General features: G+C 43.3%; 1 protein-coding gene across 3 annotated transcripts in view; it reads left to right on the top strand.

The window, feature by feature from the left end:
- TNKS2 (tankyrase 2) overlaps window positions 1–21,943 on the top strand; it is a 225,371-nt gene that overhangs the window by 147,695 nt on the left and 55,733 nt on the right. For 2 of the 3 annotated variants that reach the window (XM_085848622.1, XM_085848621.1), the window contains 3 exons: window positions 20,421–20,640; window positions 20,749–20,858; window positions 21,079–21,267. In XM_085848622.1, the coding sequence (XP_085704748.1) occupies window positions 20,421–20,640; window positions 20,749–20,858; window positions 21,079–21,267 (519 nt within the window). The remainder of the gene's footprint in view (window positions 1–20,420; window positions 20,641–20,748; window positions 20,859–21,078; window positions 21,268–21,943) is intronic. The other variant, XM_085848623.1, reaches the window with a different exon arrangement.

Below are 21,943 nucleotides of genomic sequence, written 5' to 3' on the forward strand. Positions count from 1 at the left end.
GTTTTTCTCGGCAGCCAGCCAGGGCCTAATTTGCTAATTAAGATCGTTAACGGTAGAATGTTCCACAAGAGACTAGAGACTCTGATGTTCTCATTTTAAATTTTTTTTTTGTGTGCTTCAAGTATTATACTAATAATAATAATAATAATAATGATATTAATAATAAACGGCTGCGTTGTAAACAACCATAAAGAATTGTGCAACTATTCCCATTTTGGAAGCATCGGACTTTTAGCACATATCACAGACACACCACACACACCACACACACCACACACTTTCTTTAGCAGGATGTATGGCTGTTCCCCTTGTGTGGATATTCAAAATCATTCAAGTGTAAGAAGTTAATCCAGCGTGCTCGCCACTAGCAACCTTGTAATTGAATTGATTTATTGAGCCTGCGCATTCCTCTGCCTGCAGGCGTACGTGACTTCGTCGTGATGTGATTGCGTTGTGGAATAGCCATTTTGATGTCTCCATTTATTCCTGTCTGAAAGCAGCTTTTCAGTAAGAGTCATTGTGCCATTAAACGGTAAAGCTTCATAATGGTTTTCAGGATAAAAGGCACTTTATACACATTGGACTTCCATTGAAAAACCTGCGGGCTGTATGCTAACTGCACTACGTTTTTATCCACTTCTATATTTTATTAGCAAACGTAACCACAAGCATTATTATCCCCACACTTTAAAAAAAAAATTAATTGGTGTGGTAGTCTAATCGGCTCCTGTCTGTCTGTCTGTCTGTCTGTCTGTCTGTCTGCCTGCCCGTCATGCTATCTCCTCGAACAGTTGTGCAGAAATTCGCCAAACTCGGTAGTTGCGATCACCACACGGCAAGAAGGTGCGAGAACAATATTATGTTTGACCCCACACCCTGGCCCGGTCAAAATGTGAAATACCAAACGTGATTACAGGCACATTTTAAAATATTTTTTTAATGAAACTTTGTACAATATATGCAATCAACATCGGGGGACGCTTGAAATATGTAATTTTTTGGGGATTCGACTCCCGGTTCATACCCCAGGTGTGGACTTTGGGTAACGGGGGTCAAAACGGTGGGCTGGGGGGGAAGAAATTTAAGTCAAAATTTGATATTGGATTCCTCGTGGAACTTTTTGCCATCTTTCAACTTTGCTTTCGGTGGGACGTGTGGGGATTTGCAATGGCGTACCTGTGTCCTGTCCTGTCCCGTCCATCAATGCTATCTCCTAAAACGGTTGTGCAGAAATTCACCATCGACTTTACTTTATTGTTAAATTTGTAAGTGTGCTTCTCCCTTCCTCTCATTCTGACCCCTCCCCCCCAATTCCCAATTTTTTTAATTATTAAAAAAGCTGCACGCATTTGGAATTTTATCGTCATGTTTTATCCTTAAAACCAGCGCTTAATAAAATCAAGGTTGGGGTACATAGGGTGAAAGATTTACAAATAGACGACTGGGTAGATGTGAATCTGAGGACAACACAGGCTTCTGGCCACACATCACAGTGAGTCGGTAAAGCTGCAGGGAAAATGTAGAGTTAGGAAAAGTTTAGTTAGAAGTTTAGGAGTTTAGGAAAGCTCGTGGGTAAGGCAAGTCTCCAAAGGTAATTAACTTGCAATAACATTAGTTGATTGAGCTGCTGTTTTTGATTTGCTGGAGGAATAACATGATAGGACAAAACCAAGGAGACAATTCAACAAATGAGAGAAACTGGCCAAAAGAGTTGTGATCAAGGTTGGGACTTTAGGTGATTCATTGGTAATGGATTGCTGAATAGATGCACACAGTCTGTTGGAGCTGGGAAAGAGCAAAGGACAGAAGAGACAACGCACAAAGAAGATTGAGGGCCTTGAGGCTACAAACTTGTCAGAGACCAAAAGGCCCTGTGCCGTGATAGACTTCTGCTGAACGATCGAGGTGTCTTTGGGCATTGGACCTTCATTGGGGCAAGATGTGTTGCAGCAGAACCATCGAATCGAGTAAAGCCTTACTCCATGACACTGTAGATGAACATATTCCACAAAGGAACTTGGCTCTATTATTCCAGTGGATTCCAAGGGGGAGACTGTCCTTGGGTGTTGGTTGCATTATGTTCGAATCTTTGTGAAGTGACAGTGTGAGAGAAAGTCAGCTTTGGACTAATCAGCTTCATTGGAGGATATGCAATATATTTTGTTGTTTGCATTAACGAAGTGTCAAGTTTATCAGTGTAGCGGTCTCTGAGAAAAACGTGTCATAAAAAAGTGCAATGGAGGAAAGAAAAGATTTGCGTGTCAACATTCATAAAATGAAGGTTCATAGTGAGTGGTGAAGAAGAAAGGAAAGAAAGTGGACAGTGGCTTCGTTCACTATGTGGAGTTGGAAGGAATTCAATTCAATGTAGATGGTGTCAAGAGGTGCAGTGGTATCCCAGGAAATTTGGAAACAAAAGCAGGGATTTTCATACTTAAAATGTGTGAGGAACAATCGTTTCAAGAAAAAGATGAAGAACAAAAATAAATGCTCCTGAGCTAAGAATTTAATTTAGAAAAGGTCAAACGTTTGTTTCCTTGGACACCTGGTAGAGGCATCAGGAGAAACAGAATTGGCCACGAGGACGGGAATAAAGTCAGCCTGGAATATGTGGAGACACTTCGATGGTATGAAACAATCATTCCATTATGTGTAAAGGTATGAGACAGTCCATAAAGCCTGTATCAGACGTGGTTTGCTGTTGAGCAGGTGTACATAACCACTGGCCATCTTTTTTTACTTATTTATTTTTAAATGGAGAATACCGAGTGGGCAAATTGATGAGCTGGGTGTTGTCTTGCCTGGCAGCATTGAATGATCTGGATGTGTTGAGTTAGAATTTCCTTTTTGGGGGTGGGGGGGGGCGGGGGGTTGAGGCTCATTGATCCCTCCATTGCTCAAAAAACAGCTGAGGGATGTTTAGGGTGAAGGTGCCAAGTTAACGACTTGAGATCACTGTTCTGTCCCCAGAAGGTGCCCCCCACTCCGTTCCCCCCCCCATCTCTCTCCTCACCCCTCTCTCTCTCTCCTCCCCCTCTCTCCTCTCCCTCTTTCCCCTCCCTCTCTGCCCTCCCCTCCTCCCCTCTCTCTTCCCTTCCACCCCACATCATGCCTGACCAGAAACAGCTCTTAAAATTAGTTTTTGCCTTTTAAAACATCAATATCCGTACGATTTTCTTCCTATTTTTTGCAAGGTCAGGTCAGGTATGGGAGCATGTGCCAGAACAGCGCGTCGCTGCGTCCACTTTCCGCCGGTACTCCAGGGGCCTCCGTCTGGCCATCCCCCAGGCAGATGCCAGGCCCATCCCCATCTCCTTGAGATGATGGTCAACCTGCTGCAACCATGAGGCACGTGGTCGGCCCACTGGCCTCCTCCACTCATGAGACTCCCTCGCTGAGAGAATCTGGTGAGCAGGATCAGCGTCAGGAAAACGAGCCACATGTCCATACAGCCGCAGCTGACGCCCACGGACTATGCAGGTAACAAATCTCATCCGAGTCTCTCTCAGCAACCGCTCGTTGGACACAAAATCCGACCAGTGATAGCCAAGGATTCTCCGAAGAGACCTGGTACCAAAGGAATTAAGTCTCCGTCTCAGATCCTTGGTCAAAGTCCAAGTCTCGCACCCATAGAGCAAGACTGGAAGTACCAAGGACCTGAAGACTGACTTTCGTCCTCCCGCACAGGTACCGGCAGCGCCACACCCCATGATCCAGTGAATCCATGACTCCCCAGGCCCGACCCAGACGTTCATTGACCTCCGGCTCACAACCTGCGGAGACATGAATATCACTGCCAAGGTAAGTGAATCTATCCCCGACGTCATCATCCTCACCACAAACAGACACATACAGGTCAGCAGCATCCAAGATGTCACCGAAAGCCTGGATCTTTGTTCTGACCCAAGAAACTGCTTAATCCCAACGGCTCCGACTCCTCATTCAGCACCTCGAGGGCCCCAAGAGGATGTCTAAAGTCTCCGCAAAGATGACTGCATCATCTGCAAAATCAAGGTCCGAGATCTTGACATTGCCAAACGATGCACCGCAACTCCTGATCTCTCCGACATCCTCCCAAAAATCCAGTCCATACAAGTGCTGAAAAGTGTGGGGCAAGTACACATCCCTGACGAACTCCAGTAACAACTGGAAATAAGTCAGAGGCAGTACCACCACACTTCACAGCACTCTCAGTACCAGAGCAGAGTTCAGACATCAGATCGATCAGTCTCGTTGCTACCCCACCAAGCCCAAGAAGCCTCTAGAGGACATCCCGATTCACTGCATCGAACGCTTACAGAGAGATCAACATAGGCTGCAAGCAGCCCCTGCCGAAACTCTCGTCTGCGTTCAGTGAGGACACGAAGAGCAAGGATACGGTCAATCGTTGACCTCTTTGGTGTAAAGCCTGACTGCTCTGGACGCTGGTGCTCAAGCAGATGGTGGCGAACCCTATCAAGAATTATCCGAGCAAAGACCTTGCCCGGCACTGAGAGCAGCGTCACCCCTCGGTAGTTGTTGCAGTCTTGGCGATCACCCTTCCCTTTCCAGAGAGGGACAACTAGGCCCCTCTTCCAGTCAGTTGGGATGATGCCTGTGTTCCAGGCAGAGCACAAAACTGCATGCAACGACGCGAGTGCAGCATTTCCACCAGCCTTGAGAAGTTCAGCATGGATGCCACAGATCCCTGGAGCTTTGCCCCGTTTCAACTGGTTCACCGCAGCCCGTGTTTCCACAAGCGATGGTGGACCACAGCTGATTCGAGGGTCAGCAACAGGGATTGTAACACCCTTGACGCCCAACTCGACAGCTGGGGGATCAGCCTGGTACAACCGCTCAAAGTAACCGGCCCAGCGGGCCTTCACTTCAGACTCCTCTGTCAAGAGCCTACCACTCTCTGCTCGAACTGCAGTGCTCCGAGGGATGGGCTTGGATGAACGTAATGCGCGACTTCCCCTGTAAGCGGGACGAGAATCACCTGTCCACAGGTGATGCTCTACCCCCTCACAGATTCCTCGCACATAGGCCTCCTTGTCCACCCTCAGTGCACGTACAGTTTTACGCCTCAGCTCCCTGAACAGCTCAGCTCTGCCATTCAGCCTGGCCCTGCGACTCTGGTCAATGGTATCCAGTGTCCCTTGAGAGACAAAATTTTTCTTTGCCCTGCGGTGAACTCCAAGGCATCCACCGGCAACATCAAGGACGGTGGTCTTGAAGGTGCTCCACAACTCTTCAGGACCCCCCAAAGCACCCAGACCCCCCAAGTGTCCACTCAGCCTGTTCGCAAACTCCTCAGCTACTCTCTCATCCCTGAGCTTGGCAACATCCAGCCTAGGCTGGGATGGTACCATTCTCCAGGATTTAAGGTGCAGCTTTAGAGTTGCTACAACAAGCCTGTGGTCAGTATTGAGGAACTGAGCACTCCGGTAGACCCTGCAGTTCTGGATCATCCTCCAACGACCGTCAATGAGGACATGGTCAATCTCCTTTGCCACACCGCCAGCGTTGGAATACCAAGTCCAGCGATGAGCTTGCGGCGCTGAAAACCATGAACCAGCCACCCTAAGTCCATGACTTCTTGCAAAGTCAAGGAACTTAGTGCTATTCTGGTTCATAGTTCCTGACCCATGGGGACCAACACACACCTCATAACCATCCCTATCAGTTCCAGTCGATGCATTGAAATCCCCCAAGACTAGAAGTGTATCTCGTCCTGGGCACTGATCAACCACAGACTCGAGTGTGGCGTAGAATGCATCCTTCACGGTAAGATCACTCGCCTCAGTCGGAGCATAAATAGAGACCAGGGAAATGACACCCAAGGAGTGACGAATCCTTAATCTCATAATACGCTCGTTGACCGGTGTTACCTCAATTATCATTGGGGTCAGCTTATTGGACACAGCTACAGCAACTCCTTGGGTATGGTAACCATCAGAGCGACCAGACCAATAGTAGGTGTAACCACCCACCATTATCTCGCCGCAATCCGGTCTCCGAACCTCAGAGAGAGCTGCAATCCCGATGTCCAAACGCTTGAGCTCAGATGATAACAGAGACAGGTGATCATCCTCTCTTAGGGATAGGACATTCCAGGCACCCACCCGAAGGGACCGCCTCAGGTTAACCCAAGGAGACCGCCGTCTGGTGGACGACACCTCAGCACCACTCCGACACACTCTCCCGCAATCTGACCCAGGGATGTTACCCCGTGGTTTCCCTCCTATCAAAGATTGGGGGTCCCGAAGGCTTTGCCCCAATCCCATCATCCGGTGAGCTGCCCTGCGAAGGGAAGCTGCACAGGAGGTACTCCCACGGAGTGGGTTTTCAGATTTTTTTGCGTTTTTGCGTTTTGCGGAATGAAGCGTTTTACGGTGGCTGGAGTGCAAATCCTGCCACCAACCTCCTAATAAGAAGTAACCCAACTGCAGGAGGACGTCCGCAGACACAGTTGGGCACTAGATATGGATGGCCGTTGGCTCACAAGGAGCTCCTCCGCCCTTTGACAGGTTTTGTTTTTAATCCTGCTGGGTGTCCATATCCAAACACCCTCCTCCGCAACCGAGTCTTCAATCATCTTAGCCATGATGAAAAATGAAATTGGATATCAAATTTGAGTTGATAAATCTGTGAGAGTCAGCGTGAGCCTTACAAAAGAGGCCTATGAAACCTCAGACCTATACAGAATATAGAAATATGGCAGCGGTAGTGTAGAAATTTTATGGAGTCAAGCAAACCGTCCAACCAATGGGTGAAACTCACACAGATACATACACATAGCTCATTTTATAATATAGATTATATATTTGAACACTAGAACACAAATCACTTTGGTGTGACTTCCAAATCAAAATAAAGACCAATTACTGCACCATATTTCCAAGAAGAAAACGCACGCACGCACGCACGCACGCACGCACGCACGCACGCACGCACGCACGCACGCACGCACACACACACACACTACTGGTAAGTGCTTATAAAAGCTGTTTTAATTGAAGTTAAAACCTGAACTTATAAGCTGTTGACTGATTTCCCAACTGTCTGGATCATCAGCTGGGCACCGTTTATCATCGAGGTTTCAATCCTTTCAGCCCAAAACCTCTCCAAACAGTGGATCCACAACCCTGGTCACAGGTCCACATCAGGAGATTATTCAACATCAATGGAACCACAACCAAAAGTTGTCCAGACAGTCAGTCAACACAGCAATGCAATATCCTTATACAAACATTTCAATCTTACTTTTATTTAAAGTATTACGACACATGAATAACTTTAATCATACACCACTTTATATGATAATATATGAAGTGATAAACACTTTACCTTGTGGACATGTTGATTACACAGCACCTCCATCTCACCATACACTCAAACTGTTATTTATATATTCAAACTGTCATTAACAAACGATTTTAACTGCTGCACTGCATGTCCTCACAACTACCAAAAAATTATATTGATGCTTATTTTTCATGTATTTTATAGATAATATTTATTTATTGTATTTTATCTAAATACCTCCATTATTTAATACCGTATATATGTATATATGTATATATATATATATATATATATATATATATATATATATATATATATATATATATATATATATATATATATATAGCCTGGTGTTGGCGCAGTGGTTAGGGCAACGGCTTGGGATCCAAAAGGTCCTGAGTTCAAGCCCCGTTGGGCCACTGAATTAATACACCAGGGGGTTGATTCAGCCTGTCATCCTTCCGAGGTCGGCGAAATGAGTACCAGTGTACTGGGCCGGTGTATACCCCGGTTAAAATAGGTGTACCATATCCCTGTGTCGTAAGAGGCGACCAGGGTTGCGTCAGGAAGGGCATCCGGCATAAAACATGTGCCAAATCTCAATGCGGATCATACGGATGATCCGCTGTGGCGACCCCTAACGGGAGCAGCCGAAAGAAGAAGAAGATATGTATATATATATATATATATATATATATATATATATATATATATGTATATATATATATATGTATATATGTATATATATATATATGTATATATGTATATATATATATATGTATATATGTATATATATATATATATATATATATATATATATATATATATATATATATAGTGTTAAATAAAGAATTTACCACACTAAAATAATTAACATTCAGTTCATCAGTACTTGGACAAAATTTTATGCCACCTCGAACAATTATTTCGGTGACAATTGTTTTTTTTATTTTATTTTTATCCATTTTATATTCAGCCTGTGGCACAACAAAAGGTGACAAAATTCAAAGGGTGTGCATACTTTCTGAAGGCACTTTATTTGATCATCTAGTTGTAATTTTAAACTTGTCTATTTTAGATGAAAATTTTAAATTATTACTTACAAATCTACTGGCCAGATTATTCCCATGTTTTGGTCGGCCATGGGGAATTATTCTGCCAAGTCTCTGGAACTTACGGGCCAAGCCTGATGGTTTATGGCAGGTTTATGTGAAAGGCACCCTGTAATCTTCAATGTTCACCATTGCTGTTCAGAGCCGCCAGACAGCTCGTCTTGATAAACGTCCTTCCAAGAGATGGCACACAGTGATGCATCACCTTGCACGAAACACCAGCATGATATTTTATAGCTCGGTCAAGATTCAAACCCAGGCAATACGGCTCAAAGGAGAATGTGCATACCTTTAAGCCTTCAGGTTTCCTGCGAGCCCTCTTCCTACCTCAAAGTGAAAATGCATAATTCTCTTATAAGTCATACTTTTCATGTATCTTGAACAATTTCTGATTTCACATTTAGATTTAACTTTGTTCAGTTTCTATGATTTTTTTTTTTTAACACAAGCTTAATCAACATGCAGTCTTTTGTTTTGAAGAGAGATTATGTGATTAAGCTTGTTAACGAGTGTTCAAGTACACCATTTTCTTCACTCTTCTGATTCAATCAATTACTCTTAAGCTTTTTTTTACACTTTTCCACCAGACATCTTGTACATTTGTTGTCAAAATGACAGTGATTTGAATATTTGGAAGTGCAGTGTTGTATTTCCTTTATTTATCTTGTTTGCATCCTGAATTCTTCTTGTATGTAAAGTTATCCTTCATCTTGCTTCTGACAGAATATATTTCTGAATTGCTCTCGGGCCACACCATGCCTCTTGCTTTGCCCAACTGACCAAAATGTCTTGTTGTTCAAGATTTCTCAAAATTGAATTTTTTTTTTGTTGCTGTTGTTGTTTTTTCTTGTTATTTTGCAAGATATGTTAGTCAGCTTGTATGTTTTGTTTTTTTTTGTCTGTAATCACGTATAAAAATTCTGCAGAGCACAGTTATCATTGGAAATTTTTGTAACTTTGCATATCAGAGGCCTATAGAGGTCCCTTTCAGTGCACAAAATTTTGAAGGTCAAAGGTCAAGGTCACTTTGTCACAAATCAGGGGAGTCGACGAAACCCTTATTTTTTGAGTAATTTTGATCGGATCGTCTTCAAACATCATGGGAATATAGTTCATGGTCTGGCGCTCAGCTGATTAATTTTTGGTGGCGATTGGCCTTGACCTTCATATGTTTTTTAATTTTTTATTATTTTTATTTTTTTTTGTCTGTAATCACATATAAATCACTCTGCAGAGCACAGTTATCATTGGAAATTTTTGTAACTTCGCATATCAGAGCCCTATAGAGGTCCCTTTCAGCGCATAAAATTTTGAAGGTCAAGGTCAAAAGTCAAGGTCACTGTCGCAAATCAGGGGAGTCGACGAAACCCTTATTTTTTGAGTAATTTTAATCGAATTGTCTCCAAACTTCATGGGAATGTAGTATATGGTCTGGTGCTCAGCTGATTAGTTTTTGGTGGCGATTGGCCTTGACCTTCATGGTTAGCGCCTGAGGTCAAACATATTTGACCCCAAGGTCAAATTTTCAAGTTTTAGGAACCATATCGTGTAGTACCTCAAATTGAACACCTCGATGAGTGCTTTCTAGATATGTCAAGCTTGAGACATTATGACGTCATTTGGTGACGTTATGAGGCAAACGCATATTTTTCATGGTTACTCTGTAGAACGAGTCTCATCGGAATCTCTCGAAAGCAGATATTCCTCAAGGAGTCGCTCCTGGTGGATAGCAGCTCTGTTCACCTCAGTGTGACCTTAAAGAAGTCACACGTGGTCACCTTTTGGCAAGATACGGGGTTTTTTTTTCACTATCAAGGTGCTCTGCAATTAATTTTCATGAAGAACAATATGTTGATGATTTGTTAAGGTAATTGCTCACGCTGCTTTATTTTAATCCCCCCCTTACCCCACCCTTCCCACCCATCTCTTCTGCACACCTATTTAATCACGATTTTGAATTTTGACTCTTCCCTTCATAAACCTGGAATAGGGATAGATGTGCTGAAAGAGTCCCAGGATTTCTGAGCATGTCAAGCTAGGCTTTTGTTGGCTGCTGCATTCACAACTGCATAAATGTGAACGAATTACAGCGTTGCATTGTTCATAAACACATTCATACTTGGTGAATGCCTGTCTGATTGGGGTCAATTATTAATTTGGTCTGATGGAAACCTTATTACTTCTCTAAATTATCTTCCCAGGTACTTCAGGAACTTATCCAGTGCCCCCAAGCCAAAGTGTCCATATATGTACAAGGGATTTGACACGTGGTTTGTTTACTGGCATGAGATGTACTCTTTCTTTTTTTAATTATTATTAAGTTTTTTTTTAATGTCCATGAGATATTTCATGTCCAAAAGCAAGTGTGAATAAACAGAGCAGCTGGCTGAACATTCCCTGCTGAGTAAGGAATGTTCCACCATGCATTGTTTCCAAATGGAACTACACTCGGGCGGTTTTGGCAAGTAATATACATCAACTCGGGACCTGACGGCTCATTGGTTATTTTCTGAGTTCAACAATGTTCCTCACTCTTAATAATGTTTGCATTCTCCCCTGAAGAAGACAACTCGATTATTTATGCATCGGGCCTGCTTGTGCCTTTGTCCTTGTGACGAAATTTAATTTACGTTATCACTTCATCATATTACCGGCCCTTATCATGTTCTCAGCACCCTGTAACAACGATGAATGGCAGATATACCGAAGCCCACATATTGGTGTTCTTGTGAGATTGAAGAGTTGCTTGTGCTTTGGGCAGAAGAGAATATCTCGGCTGAACTCGTGTCAAATTAAAGGAATGAAAAGTCAATCAGGTGCTTTTCAGTTAATCTGTTATCCAAGGGCAGGGCATGCATTTTTCTGTTTTTGTACAGGTATCGAGGTCTTGTGAAACTGTAATAACAGGACATCATTTCATTGGACAAATTGTGCCAAGGGATAAATAATAGGACAAGAACATACAACTGTATTACAGCACAAGGGGAAGAGGTAAAGTGTGAAAGCAGGGTGTCTGGGCAGGTGGAATAAAGTTCAGAGGTTATGTATTAATGAGAGAAAACGTGAGGTTGACAGTGGGCAACAGAGTTGAAATCCTGGAGGGAAGAGGATGAGAAAAATGAGCTTCTTTGAAGCAATCTTAGGATCAAATGTGAAGGCTGAAATTTGTGTCGAAGCAATCAAAAGGATCACAACAGGAAAATAAAAGTAGGGTGATGGATGATGGGATGAGCCCTCGGTTTGACAGATCTCAACTGGTGGCGGCTTTCATGACAGAAACCAATGTTGTTAGGAAGTGCAGGAGCGACCACAAATGTCACATGTAACCAGAATCCGGTTGCACAGTGCCCTTCCTCCCCCTCTCTCTTTTCTTTGGCCAATTGGGTATGCTGCCACTCAAACCTTTCAAATTCTTTCCAGGAATTTTTTTCTTTTTCCATAGTGTCCTGTTCAGGGCAATTATTTCCCAAATGGAAATGTCTATCATTACATTTTAAAGTTTGCTTCAAGCAAGTCTTTGCAGCACTTCTTTTGGCAAATATGTGAATTCCCTCCCCACCCACCCCCTCAAATGACCATAACATATGGCTTTCAGGATCCTGGTGACAGACTTGTGGACGAAATGGCCTTCCCAGTGAAAATAATCATTGATGAGGAACACTTCACTGCTTGCTGGACCTCTTGCAAATATCAGGGACATTCTCGATTTGGTACTTTGTCTTTGCATTGGATACGAGTGATCATGTGAGGATTTTGCATGTGGAACTAGTCCAAATGCTTTATCTGAAGATAGGACAATGTCCAACTCTGATACAACCATGTAGTATGGTGGTGAGGCCAACATTTATCCATTAATTTGAGTACTGTGAGGATGACGTGCATGATGACCACTGACCTTTGTCTGGAGGCTGATTTCATGACCATTCCATAAACTTGTTACCCTGTGCAGAGATTTTTGTCAACGATAGCGTTATGAGACGAGAACAGCAGTCGGTAGAGTGCATGTCTCCGCAACGCTGAACAGTTTCCATTTTGTATCCCATTGATAGGCCGAATCTGCATCTGGACTTAAACCAAAATATCATCAGCTTGTTCTTGCACTGAGCCATCTCATCCACCTCGTTTTGTCATAACTTGTTCACAACTTTTTAAAATATCGTGCTACATTTAATTTGTGGTCCTATCTTTCAATTGTGAAGAATCGCTTAAAATCGTTTTTTTTTTTTAAATTCTTGTCTCCAGATCTTCACCAAAATTGAACCGATTCTTCCTTGTCACAAACCCAACCTGTCCAGCAAGTTGTCTGAATCTTTCCACAACTTTTTGAGATATCGTACTATATACAAGTTTAGCCCTATCACTCAGTGATGAAGAATCGCTTTAAAAATTATCGGATTTGGATCTTCACCACAATTGAATTAATTCGTTCTTGTCACACACCCAACCTCTCCCAAATTTTGGCCGAGTCCATCCAACTTTTTGAGACATCCTGTTCACAGGCAGACGGGTGAAAACATAAAGTGCTTCCAAGGTAACAGAACTTGTCCACTGTAGTCTGTGTAGTTTTGTCCACCGTGGTGGCGTGGGTAGAGAATACCCTCCTGGTCTGAGTTGAAGCGTAATAAATTTCTTCAACTTGATGGTCAACCCAAATCTTTGTTCCCTGTGCAAGAATGTTTGTTGCATGCTGGATGTCAGCAAGGGTGTTTGTGACATGTTCACAGTCCTCAGCAAACTGTAATCATGACATGAGTTCCCTCACAAGGAACTTCCACGCAGGAGAAGGCCATTCGGCCAATCAAAGCCTCTGCTATTATTATCGACCTATGAATGTTTGTCCATGTTTTATTCTTTTAAATGCTGAGCATCAAATATGGAAGAAGCACGTGCCATTTTTAGTTTTTGGTATGACTGGGCTGGGATTTGAACTGCTGACGTCCCACACTCAGAGCTGACGATCAAACCATTACACCACCGAGACTGGATCATGGATCAGGATCTCACTTATAATTCAGAGATCAGGATCTCACTGATGGTCTTGGCTTTCATTCTCTGGAGATAAAAAATAATATTGTCATCAGTATGCAATTGAATGTAGCTTCTTATTGGCATTTTTGAAGGATAAGTGCAGCGTGGTTTTAATTATTATTTTCTCTTCTTAACAAATGTATGTTGTTTAGCTTGTAATTAATATATTTTTTTTTTAGAGGATTAAAAACCTTTTACCTCCCACTGGATGTGCTGTTGGTTTGAGGGTGTCGTCATTGTCTGTTGTACTTCAATTAATGCCTCACTTGGTGCTGCTACTTATGTAGGTGTCATTATATCGAAATGATGACACTAAATTTTGTCATGATGTAATAATTATCTTGTTTTTCGACTGTTTTGCATTGTCAGCCATCCCTGCATCTTTTTTTTAGTTAAAAACAATTTTTTGCATGCAACTGGGAATTGTACCTCCGAATCCATCCAATGGGACCACACTCTGTGCAGAGTGTTGGTGCTGCCTAAGCAGTCTTCTTGGCTATTGGGCACAATCCTGGACGGGTCACCACTCTGACACAGGATACTCAGCAAGCTGGTACTCATTTTGCCGACCTCGGAAGGATGACAGGCAGAGTCAACCCCACCTGGTATTAATTCAACAGCCGAGGGGGATTTGAACTCAGGACCCTAGGATCCTCAGCCCACCAACCAAACCATTAAGCCAACACCAGGGCATACCTTTGAATAATAGTTTTGATTTACACGAAGTCAACAATAACCTTTTGTCATGCCATCCAAAAAAACAATTGTTGAAATTATTTTCATTAACAGTAAATTTTGGTGCAAATGTCACCGTTTCTTGCAACTTTGATAATTATTAATCAAGGAAAATTAATTTTTTGATTTGTCCTTTAAGCCTTTTGCTTTGAACATTGAAATATTTAATAGACATGAGCTTGAGGGACTCTCAGCAGCTTATGTCCATCTTTCTGCTAATGTCAAATAACCTTCAAATTGTTTATTTTCTTTGGGTCATCAATGAAGGTTGTTGTGTCCCCCCCCCCCCCCAACACCTTCCCTCCTACAAAAAAAATAATTGCTCATTTTTCAAATTTTTCTTTTATCTTAAAAATATTTTCCAATGTCAAGATAATGCTTTCTGCAGCTTAAAACACTGGTTAGCATATGCTGGCCATACTACTTTATCGAATAATTATTTTAAATCAGAAATTCTGAATGCACCTTCCGGCCAGTATTGTTTTTTTTTTTTTAATGCTTTGCTGACAACGTTGCTTGAGGCATTATGTTTTCCGGCTGTCCGTCTGTGCCTCCGTCCGTCCGTGATATGTTTTCGTGACCGCGATAACTCGAACGGCTGATGGAATCCAAGTCAAACTTGGTACAAGTATGTATAATGACGCAAACATCAACTAACTCGGTTATGAGGCTAAAGGTCAGGGAGGTAAAAATTCTGTTACCGAGCTAACTTGTGAACCAGTGATGGGATTTTGACCAAATTTTGTGTCAGTATATACATATTATGCAAAGATAAACTGTTGAGATTTTGGCATCGAGGTCAAAGGTCACAGTGTAATAGGTTTTCATTACCACGATAACTTGAGAATGGCTGAAGGGAACCAAGTCAAACTCTGCACACGTAAATTTACCTCTGCCACCGAAGGTGAAGGACGTTATGTTTTCACCCCTTTCTGTTTGCTTGTCTGTCTGTCTTTGTGTACAGGATATCTCAAAAAGTTGTGGACGGATCCGGATGAAGTTTTGTAGACAGGTTCGTTGTGTGACGAGGATGAACTGATTCGATTTTAGTGAAGATCTGGATCCGGATCCGAGTGCTATAATTTTTAAGTGATTCTTCACCATTGAGAGATCGGGTCACAAAATGATATATGGCACGATATCTCAAAAAGTTGTGGATGGATTCGGATGAAACCTGGTGGACACTTTGGTTGTGTGACAAGAAAGAATTGATTCAATTTTGGTGAAGATCCAGATATGTTAATATTTTAAGTGATTCTTCACCATTGAGAGATATGGCTAAACCGATAGATAGCACGATATCCCAAAATGTTGTGGACGGATTTGGATGAAACTTGGTGAACAGGTTGGGTGTGTCGCAAGGACGAATTGATTCGATTTTGGTGAACATCCGAATCTGGATCTGGATACGAGAGTTATTTAATTTTTTAAGTGATTCTTCACCATTGAGAGATGGGGCCAGAAACGATACAGCACTGTGTTGCATGATTTTTCAAAAATGTATTGGGTCCGATATGTTCTTGTGGATCAGGCATTACGTGGCAGAGGTATGCGCTCTACTGAGTGCCCTTCTAGCTAATGATGTATTGTGACCAGAGGCATATCGGTCAACGTTGCGACGTTGAAGAGCGCCGTTCTATTGTTTTTTTGTTTTTTTTGAAATACATAGTCGAGGCTCTTGGAAGAGCTTGCACACTGAATGGAACAAGATGGAAAATATGCATGCAGGGAGAAGGAAACTCCAAGGAGGAAAAACTGGAAAATTAGGAGGGATTTGGGTGGAGTTCATGAAGGTAAAAAATGATGGTTTTTGGATTGAGGACTATCTGAGATGGTGGTGAACAGCTATCTTGAAGACCTGGAGGGAATAGTGAGATTGCAATGGATGTTGAAGTTGATTCCACAGTTGGGGGGTGGGGAGGGGGTGGAGAGGAACAAATGAGTGGAGGTGAGCAGTGATCCTGGATTTAGGTAGTTTTACAAGAAGAGAGTTGGAGGTGGGCCAGAAGCCTTGGTTGGACAAAGCATGGAAAGAGTAAAGGGTGCAAGACCAGAAAGTATGCGATATAAGACAGATACCAATGACCAGGTTTTCTGGCGAGGAGGGTGTATGGATATGGACACCCAGCAGTATTACAAACAGAACTTGTCAAATGGCAGAGGAGCTCTTTGCGAATCAACGCCCATCCATTTCTCATGGCCAACTGTGACTGTGGATGTCCTCCTGTAGTTGGGTTACCTTTTTTTTATTTTTTATTTTTTTATTTTTTTTTTAAGGAGGTTGGTGGCAGGATTTGCACTCCGTCCACCGTAAAACACTGCATACCACAAACCCCACAAAAACAGTCTTTTTACAGCCATTTTCCCCTGCTGAGCAGGGGTTAGCTTGCGGCGGGTTCCATGCAATCATGGTTGCCTTCTTGAGGCAATGTTTTACGGCCGGATGCCCTTCCTGATTCCAAACCTGGTCGCCTCATACGACACACAGGGATATGGTACACGTATTCTAACCCGGGCATGTACCGGGATGAGTACACTGGTACTCATTTCGTCGACTGAGGAAGGATGACAGGCTGAGTCAACCCCTTGGTGTTAATTCAGTGGAAAACGGGGCTCGAACTCAGGACCCGAGTATCCCAAGCCAACCACCCGAACCACTAAGCCAACACCAGGCTTGCAAAACCCACAAATGCAAGGAAATCTGAAAAGCCACTCCATGGGAGTACCTCCTATGCTACTGCCCTTCGCAGGGCAGCTCACCAGATGACGGCATTGGGGCAAAGCCTTCGGGACCCCATTCCTTGATGAGAGGAGGAAAACCACGGGGGTAAACCTCCAGGGTCAGATTGCAGTGGTGTGTGTTGGGGTGGTGCTGAGGTGTTGTCCTTCAGATGGCGGTCTCCTTGGGTCCCTTCGGGTGGGTGTCTGAAATGTCCAATCACTAAGGGAGGATGATCACCTGTCTCTGTTATCATCTGACCTCAAGCGTTTGGACATCAATATTGCAGCACTCTCTGAGGTTCAGACACCGGATCGTGGTGAGATCATGGTGGGTGGTTACACCTACTATTGTTCTGGTTGCTCTGATGGTTACCATGCACAAGGAGTTGCTGTACCTGTGTCCAATAAGCTGACATCAATGATAATTGAGGTAACACCGGTCAACGAGTGTATTATGAGACTATGGATTCGTCACTCCTTGGGTGTTGTTTCCCGGCGCAGCCTTGGCTGGATGTTGGCAAGCTCAAGGATGAGAGGGTAGCTGAGGACTTTGCGAACAGGCTGAGTGGAGATTTGGTGGGTGGGGGGATCTGGGTGCTTTGGGGAATCCTGAAGAGTTGTGGAGTGCCTTCAAGACCGCTGTACTTGATGTTGCTGGTGGATGTCTTGGAACTCCCTGTAGGGCGAAGAATAATTTTGTCTCGAGGGACACTGGATACCATTGACCAGTCGCAGTGCCAGGCTTAATGGCACAGCTGAGCTGTTCAGGGAGCTGAGGCGTAAAACTGTACGTGTGCTAAGGGTGGCCAAGGAGGCCTATGTGCGAGGGATCTGAGGGGGTACAGCATCACCTGTGGTCTAGTAATTTTCGTCTGCTTACAGGGAAATTCACGCATTGCATTCCTCCAAGCACTGTACTGCAGTTAGAGTTGAGGGTGGTGGGCTCTTGACAGAGGAGTGAAGTCTCATTCTGAAGTGAACGCTCGCTGGGCCAGTTACTTTGAGCAGCTGTACCAGGGTGATCCACCAGCTGTTGAGTTGGATGTCAGCGGTGTTACTATCTCTATCGCTGACCCTCTCATCAACTGTGATCCACCTTCGTTTGTGGAAACACAGGCTGCGGTGAACCGGTTGAAATTGCGTAAAGCTCTTGGGATCTGTGGCATCCATGCTGAACTTTTGAAGGCTGGTGGAAATGCTGTACTCATGTCGTTGCATGCAGTTCTGTGTTCTGCCTGGAGCACAGGCATCATCACAACTGACTGAAGGAGGGGCTTTTGTTGGAAAGGGAAGGGTGATCGCCAGGACTGAAACAACAACCGAGGGGTGACGCTGCTCTCAGTTCCCGGTAATGTCTTTGCTCGGATAATTTTTGATAGGGTTCACCACCATCTGCTGGAGCACTAGCGTCTCAAGCAGTCATGCTTGGGGAATCATAGATGCATTGGATCATGAGGTGTGGTGCTGCCAGTAACTGTGCAGGATGACAGATCTCAATAACATCTTGGATGCCGCTGTCTTGTCTGTACCTGTTTGTGTTGAGGATGTTGAGTTCACAGAGAGATTCACTTATCTTGGCAGTGATATTCATGTCTCTGCTGGCTGTGAGCCAGAGGTCAATAGACATCTGGGTCGGGCCTGGGGAGTCACGGATTCACTGGATCATGGGGTGTGGTGCTGCCGGTACCTGTGCAAGATGACAGTCTGAGTCTTCAGGTCCTTGGTGCTTCCAGTCTTGCTCTACGGATGTGAGACTTGGACTCTGACCAGGGATCTCAGACGGACATTTAATTCCTTTGGTACCAGGTCTCTTCGGAAAATCCTTGGCCATCGCTGGACGGACGAGCGATTGCTGAGAGACTCAAATGAAATTTATTACTTGCATCATCCCCGAGCGTCAGCTGTGGCTGTATGGACATGTCTCGTTTTCTTGATGCTGATTCTGCTCACCAGATTTTCTCAGCAAGGGATCCTCGAGAGTGGAGGAGGCCAATGCGCTGACCACATGCCTCGTGGTTGCAGCAGGTTGATCAGCATCTCAAGGAGATGGGGATGGGCCAGGCATCTGCCTGGGGGATGGCCAGATAGAGGCCTCTGGAGTTCCGGTGGAAAATAGATACAGCGACGCACTGTTCTGGCGCATGCTGCCTTACCTGACCTAACCTGCATGTTAGTTTATGGAAGTAACTTCGTTATTTGCAGTTTGCTTTTTCACGAAGATTGCTCATATGTATGTTGCGGACGTTGATCACTAGGTGTGCTTGTCCATCCCTTCACTGATGGGTTTAATTAAATGACAACATGTACTTCACAAATGCATCTCAATGAGAAATGAGATCAGTGAATCTCGATGAGGATGTAAAATGAAGTGAAACGCATGAAAAACTAGGACACTCGGAGGAGTGCATAACCCTGCCACACAATGCCTGATCCACAAGAACATATTGGGCTCAATACATTTTTGCAATATCTTGCTATATATCGTTTTTGGCCCTATCTCTCAACGATGAAGAATCGCTTTAACATTTAAATAAAACCAATGTCACCCCCAGGGTGACCAGTATCTTGCCAAAATGTGAACATGAGTGACTTATTTATTCGATTAAAGTTACTCAAAAAATAAGGGTTTCGTCGACCTTGATGCTTGACCTTTTTGTGACCTTGACCTTTGACCTTGACCTTTATATTTTCGTACGGTTAATGGTATCTCTCCAGGACTGTTGTACATGAAACATCAAGATTTTGATGAGAACTGAGGAAATAAAATTTTCATGAAAAATCCGTTTTTTCGTCATGACGTCATCAAATGACGTCATAGCGTCAAACTTTTGACAGATCTGGAAAGCACTTATCAAGCGCTTTCATATGAGGTATTGCTCGATATGGTATCTAAGATTTCAAAATTTTACCTTGGGGTCAAAAACTTTCGACCTCCAGCGCTAACCATGAAGGTCAAGGTCGATCGCCACCAAAAATTAATCAGCTGAGCGCCAGACCATGAACTATATTCCCATGAAGTTTGAAGACGATCCGATCAAAATTACTGAAAAAATATGGGTTTCGTCGACTCCCCTGATTTGCGACAAAGTGACCTTGACCTTTGACCTTGACCTTGAAAATTGTATGCGCTGAAAGGGACCTCTATAGGACTGTGATATGCGAAGTTACAAAAATTTGCAATGATAACTGTGCTCTGCAGAGTGATCGATATGTGATTACAGACAAAAATAAACAAAAAACATACAAGCTGACTAACATATCTTGCAAAAACTTCCTTTTGGCAAGATAATAATTCTCGTATCCGTATTCGGATCTTCACCAAAATCCAATCACTTCGTCCTTGTCACACACCCAACCTGTCCAACAAATTTCATCTGAATCCATCCACAACTTTTTGATATATCCTGCACACAGTCAGAAAGGGTGAAAACATAACCTCCTTCCACCTTCGGTGGCGGAGGTAAAATGGACCTTTTATAACATCGATGCTTCTCCTTTTAGTTAAATATGTGACAGGATTGTGTTTTTTGTCTCCAGCATGGTGCGGATCCTTGCAAGAAGAACCGTGATGGGAACATTCCACTCGACCTTGTGAAGGAGGGTGACACAGACATTCAGGATCTGCTTCGAGGAGATGCGGCACTCCTTGATGCAGCTAAGAAAGGTTGTTTGGCACGTGTACAGAAGCTTTGCTCAACTGAGAACGTGAACTGCCGTGACTCACAAGGACGCAACTCTACCCCGCTTCACCTCGCTGGCATGTGATTCTGATTACAACTCACAACTCTGATTATACATGGAAATATAAAAACCATCGTCATGAAATAAATGTCATAACCATGTGCTCTTCTTACTTGCCTTGCAGCTGGTTACAATAACTTAGAAGTTGCTGAATACCTTTTGGAACACGGGGCAGATGTGAATGCACAAGATAAAGGCGGCCTCATTCCCTTGCATAATGCTGCTTCTTATGGGGTATGTGATGTGCTGGTATGAAGCATGACCCTGTGCTCTTTGAGCTCTTTTGATCATGGATAAGCCACTGCTCTGGAGGAAGATTACAAGTCCTTTCTTTGCTTGTTTGTTTGTTTTTTTTCAAACAAGAAACTAAATGTTTCCAGAAGTCACGTTCTTGATAAGCGTGAGTATCGTGTTTGATTTCACCGAATTTCATCCACCGTCTCCACCCTCACAGCACGTTGACATTGCTGCCCTGCTCATAAAATACAGTGCCTGTGTTAATGCCACCGACAAGTGGGCCTTCACACCTCTTCATGAAGCTGCACAGAAGGGCCGAACACAGCTCTGTGCCCTCCTCCTGGCCCACGGTGCTGATCCTAGCATGAAGAACCAGGAAGGACAGACTCCGCTGGATCTTGCCACGGTGCGGGCCTGGGTTTTGAGCAATGGCTTTTTGTTCTGGGTAGAGTGGAGATTTGGATTTGTCTGCAACAGAATTGGGCCCCCATCTTGTCAAGTGCCAACTTGCGAGAATAAGATGCCACTGTTTCTGAAAAGCTCCCGTGTGAAGGAAAGGTGAAGGATCACAAACTAATGGGAGTTGTGATTAATTTATGTGAACGAATGAAATCATGCTTGAGAATGACAGTGGATCACGATATATTTTCACAAGTAATTTACCTGTTCCACTTGTAATTTAAAAAAATGAAATATTTTAATTGTCCGAAATAACCCAAATTTGCTCTCAACAAAACACATTTCCAAACAAAACATTTGGAATTGTATTGAAAAGACGATGCAGAATTCCCAGATCTGACATTGATTGCAATTATCATACTCATGATATATATATATATATATATATATATATATATATATATATATATATATATATATATATATATATATATATATATATATACATACAGGGTGTCCATAAAGTCTCTTTATAATTTATACCGTCTTGATGTGCTTCGTGCAACTAATGGTGCCCATATAGAAGTGTATTAAATGAGGCAAAAAAACTTCAATATCTACTCTTCATTTTGTTATAATTTCCACAGGTTTATCTATTCATTTGCTTTTGTAATAAATTATAT

The sequence above is a fragment of the Eptatretus burgeri genome, chromosome 12, assembly GCF_056783735.1.
Source record: "Eptatretus burgeri isolate ZD-2024b chromosome 12, Ebu_testis_v1, whole genome shotgun sequence".
NCBI lineage: Eukaryota > Metazoa > Chordata > Myxini > Myxiniformes > Myxinidae > Eptatretus > Eptatretus burgeri.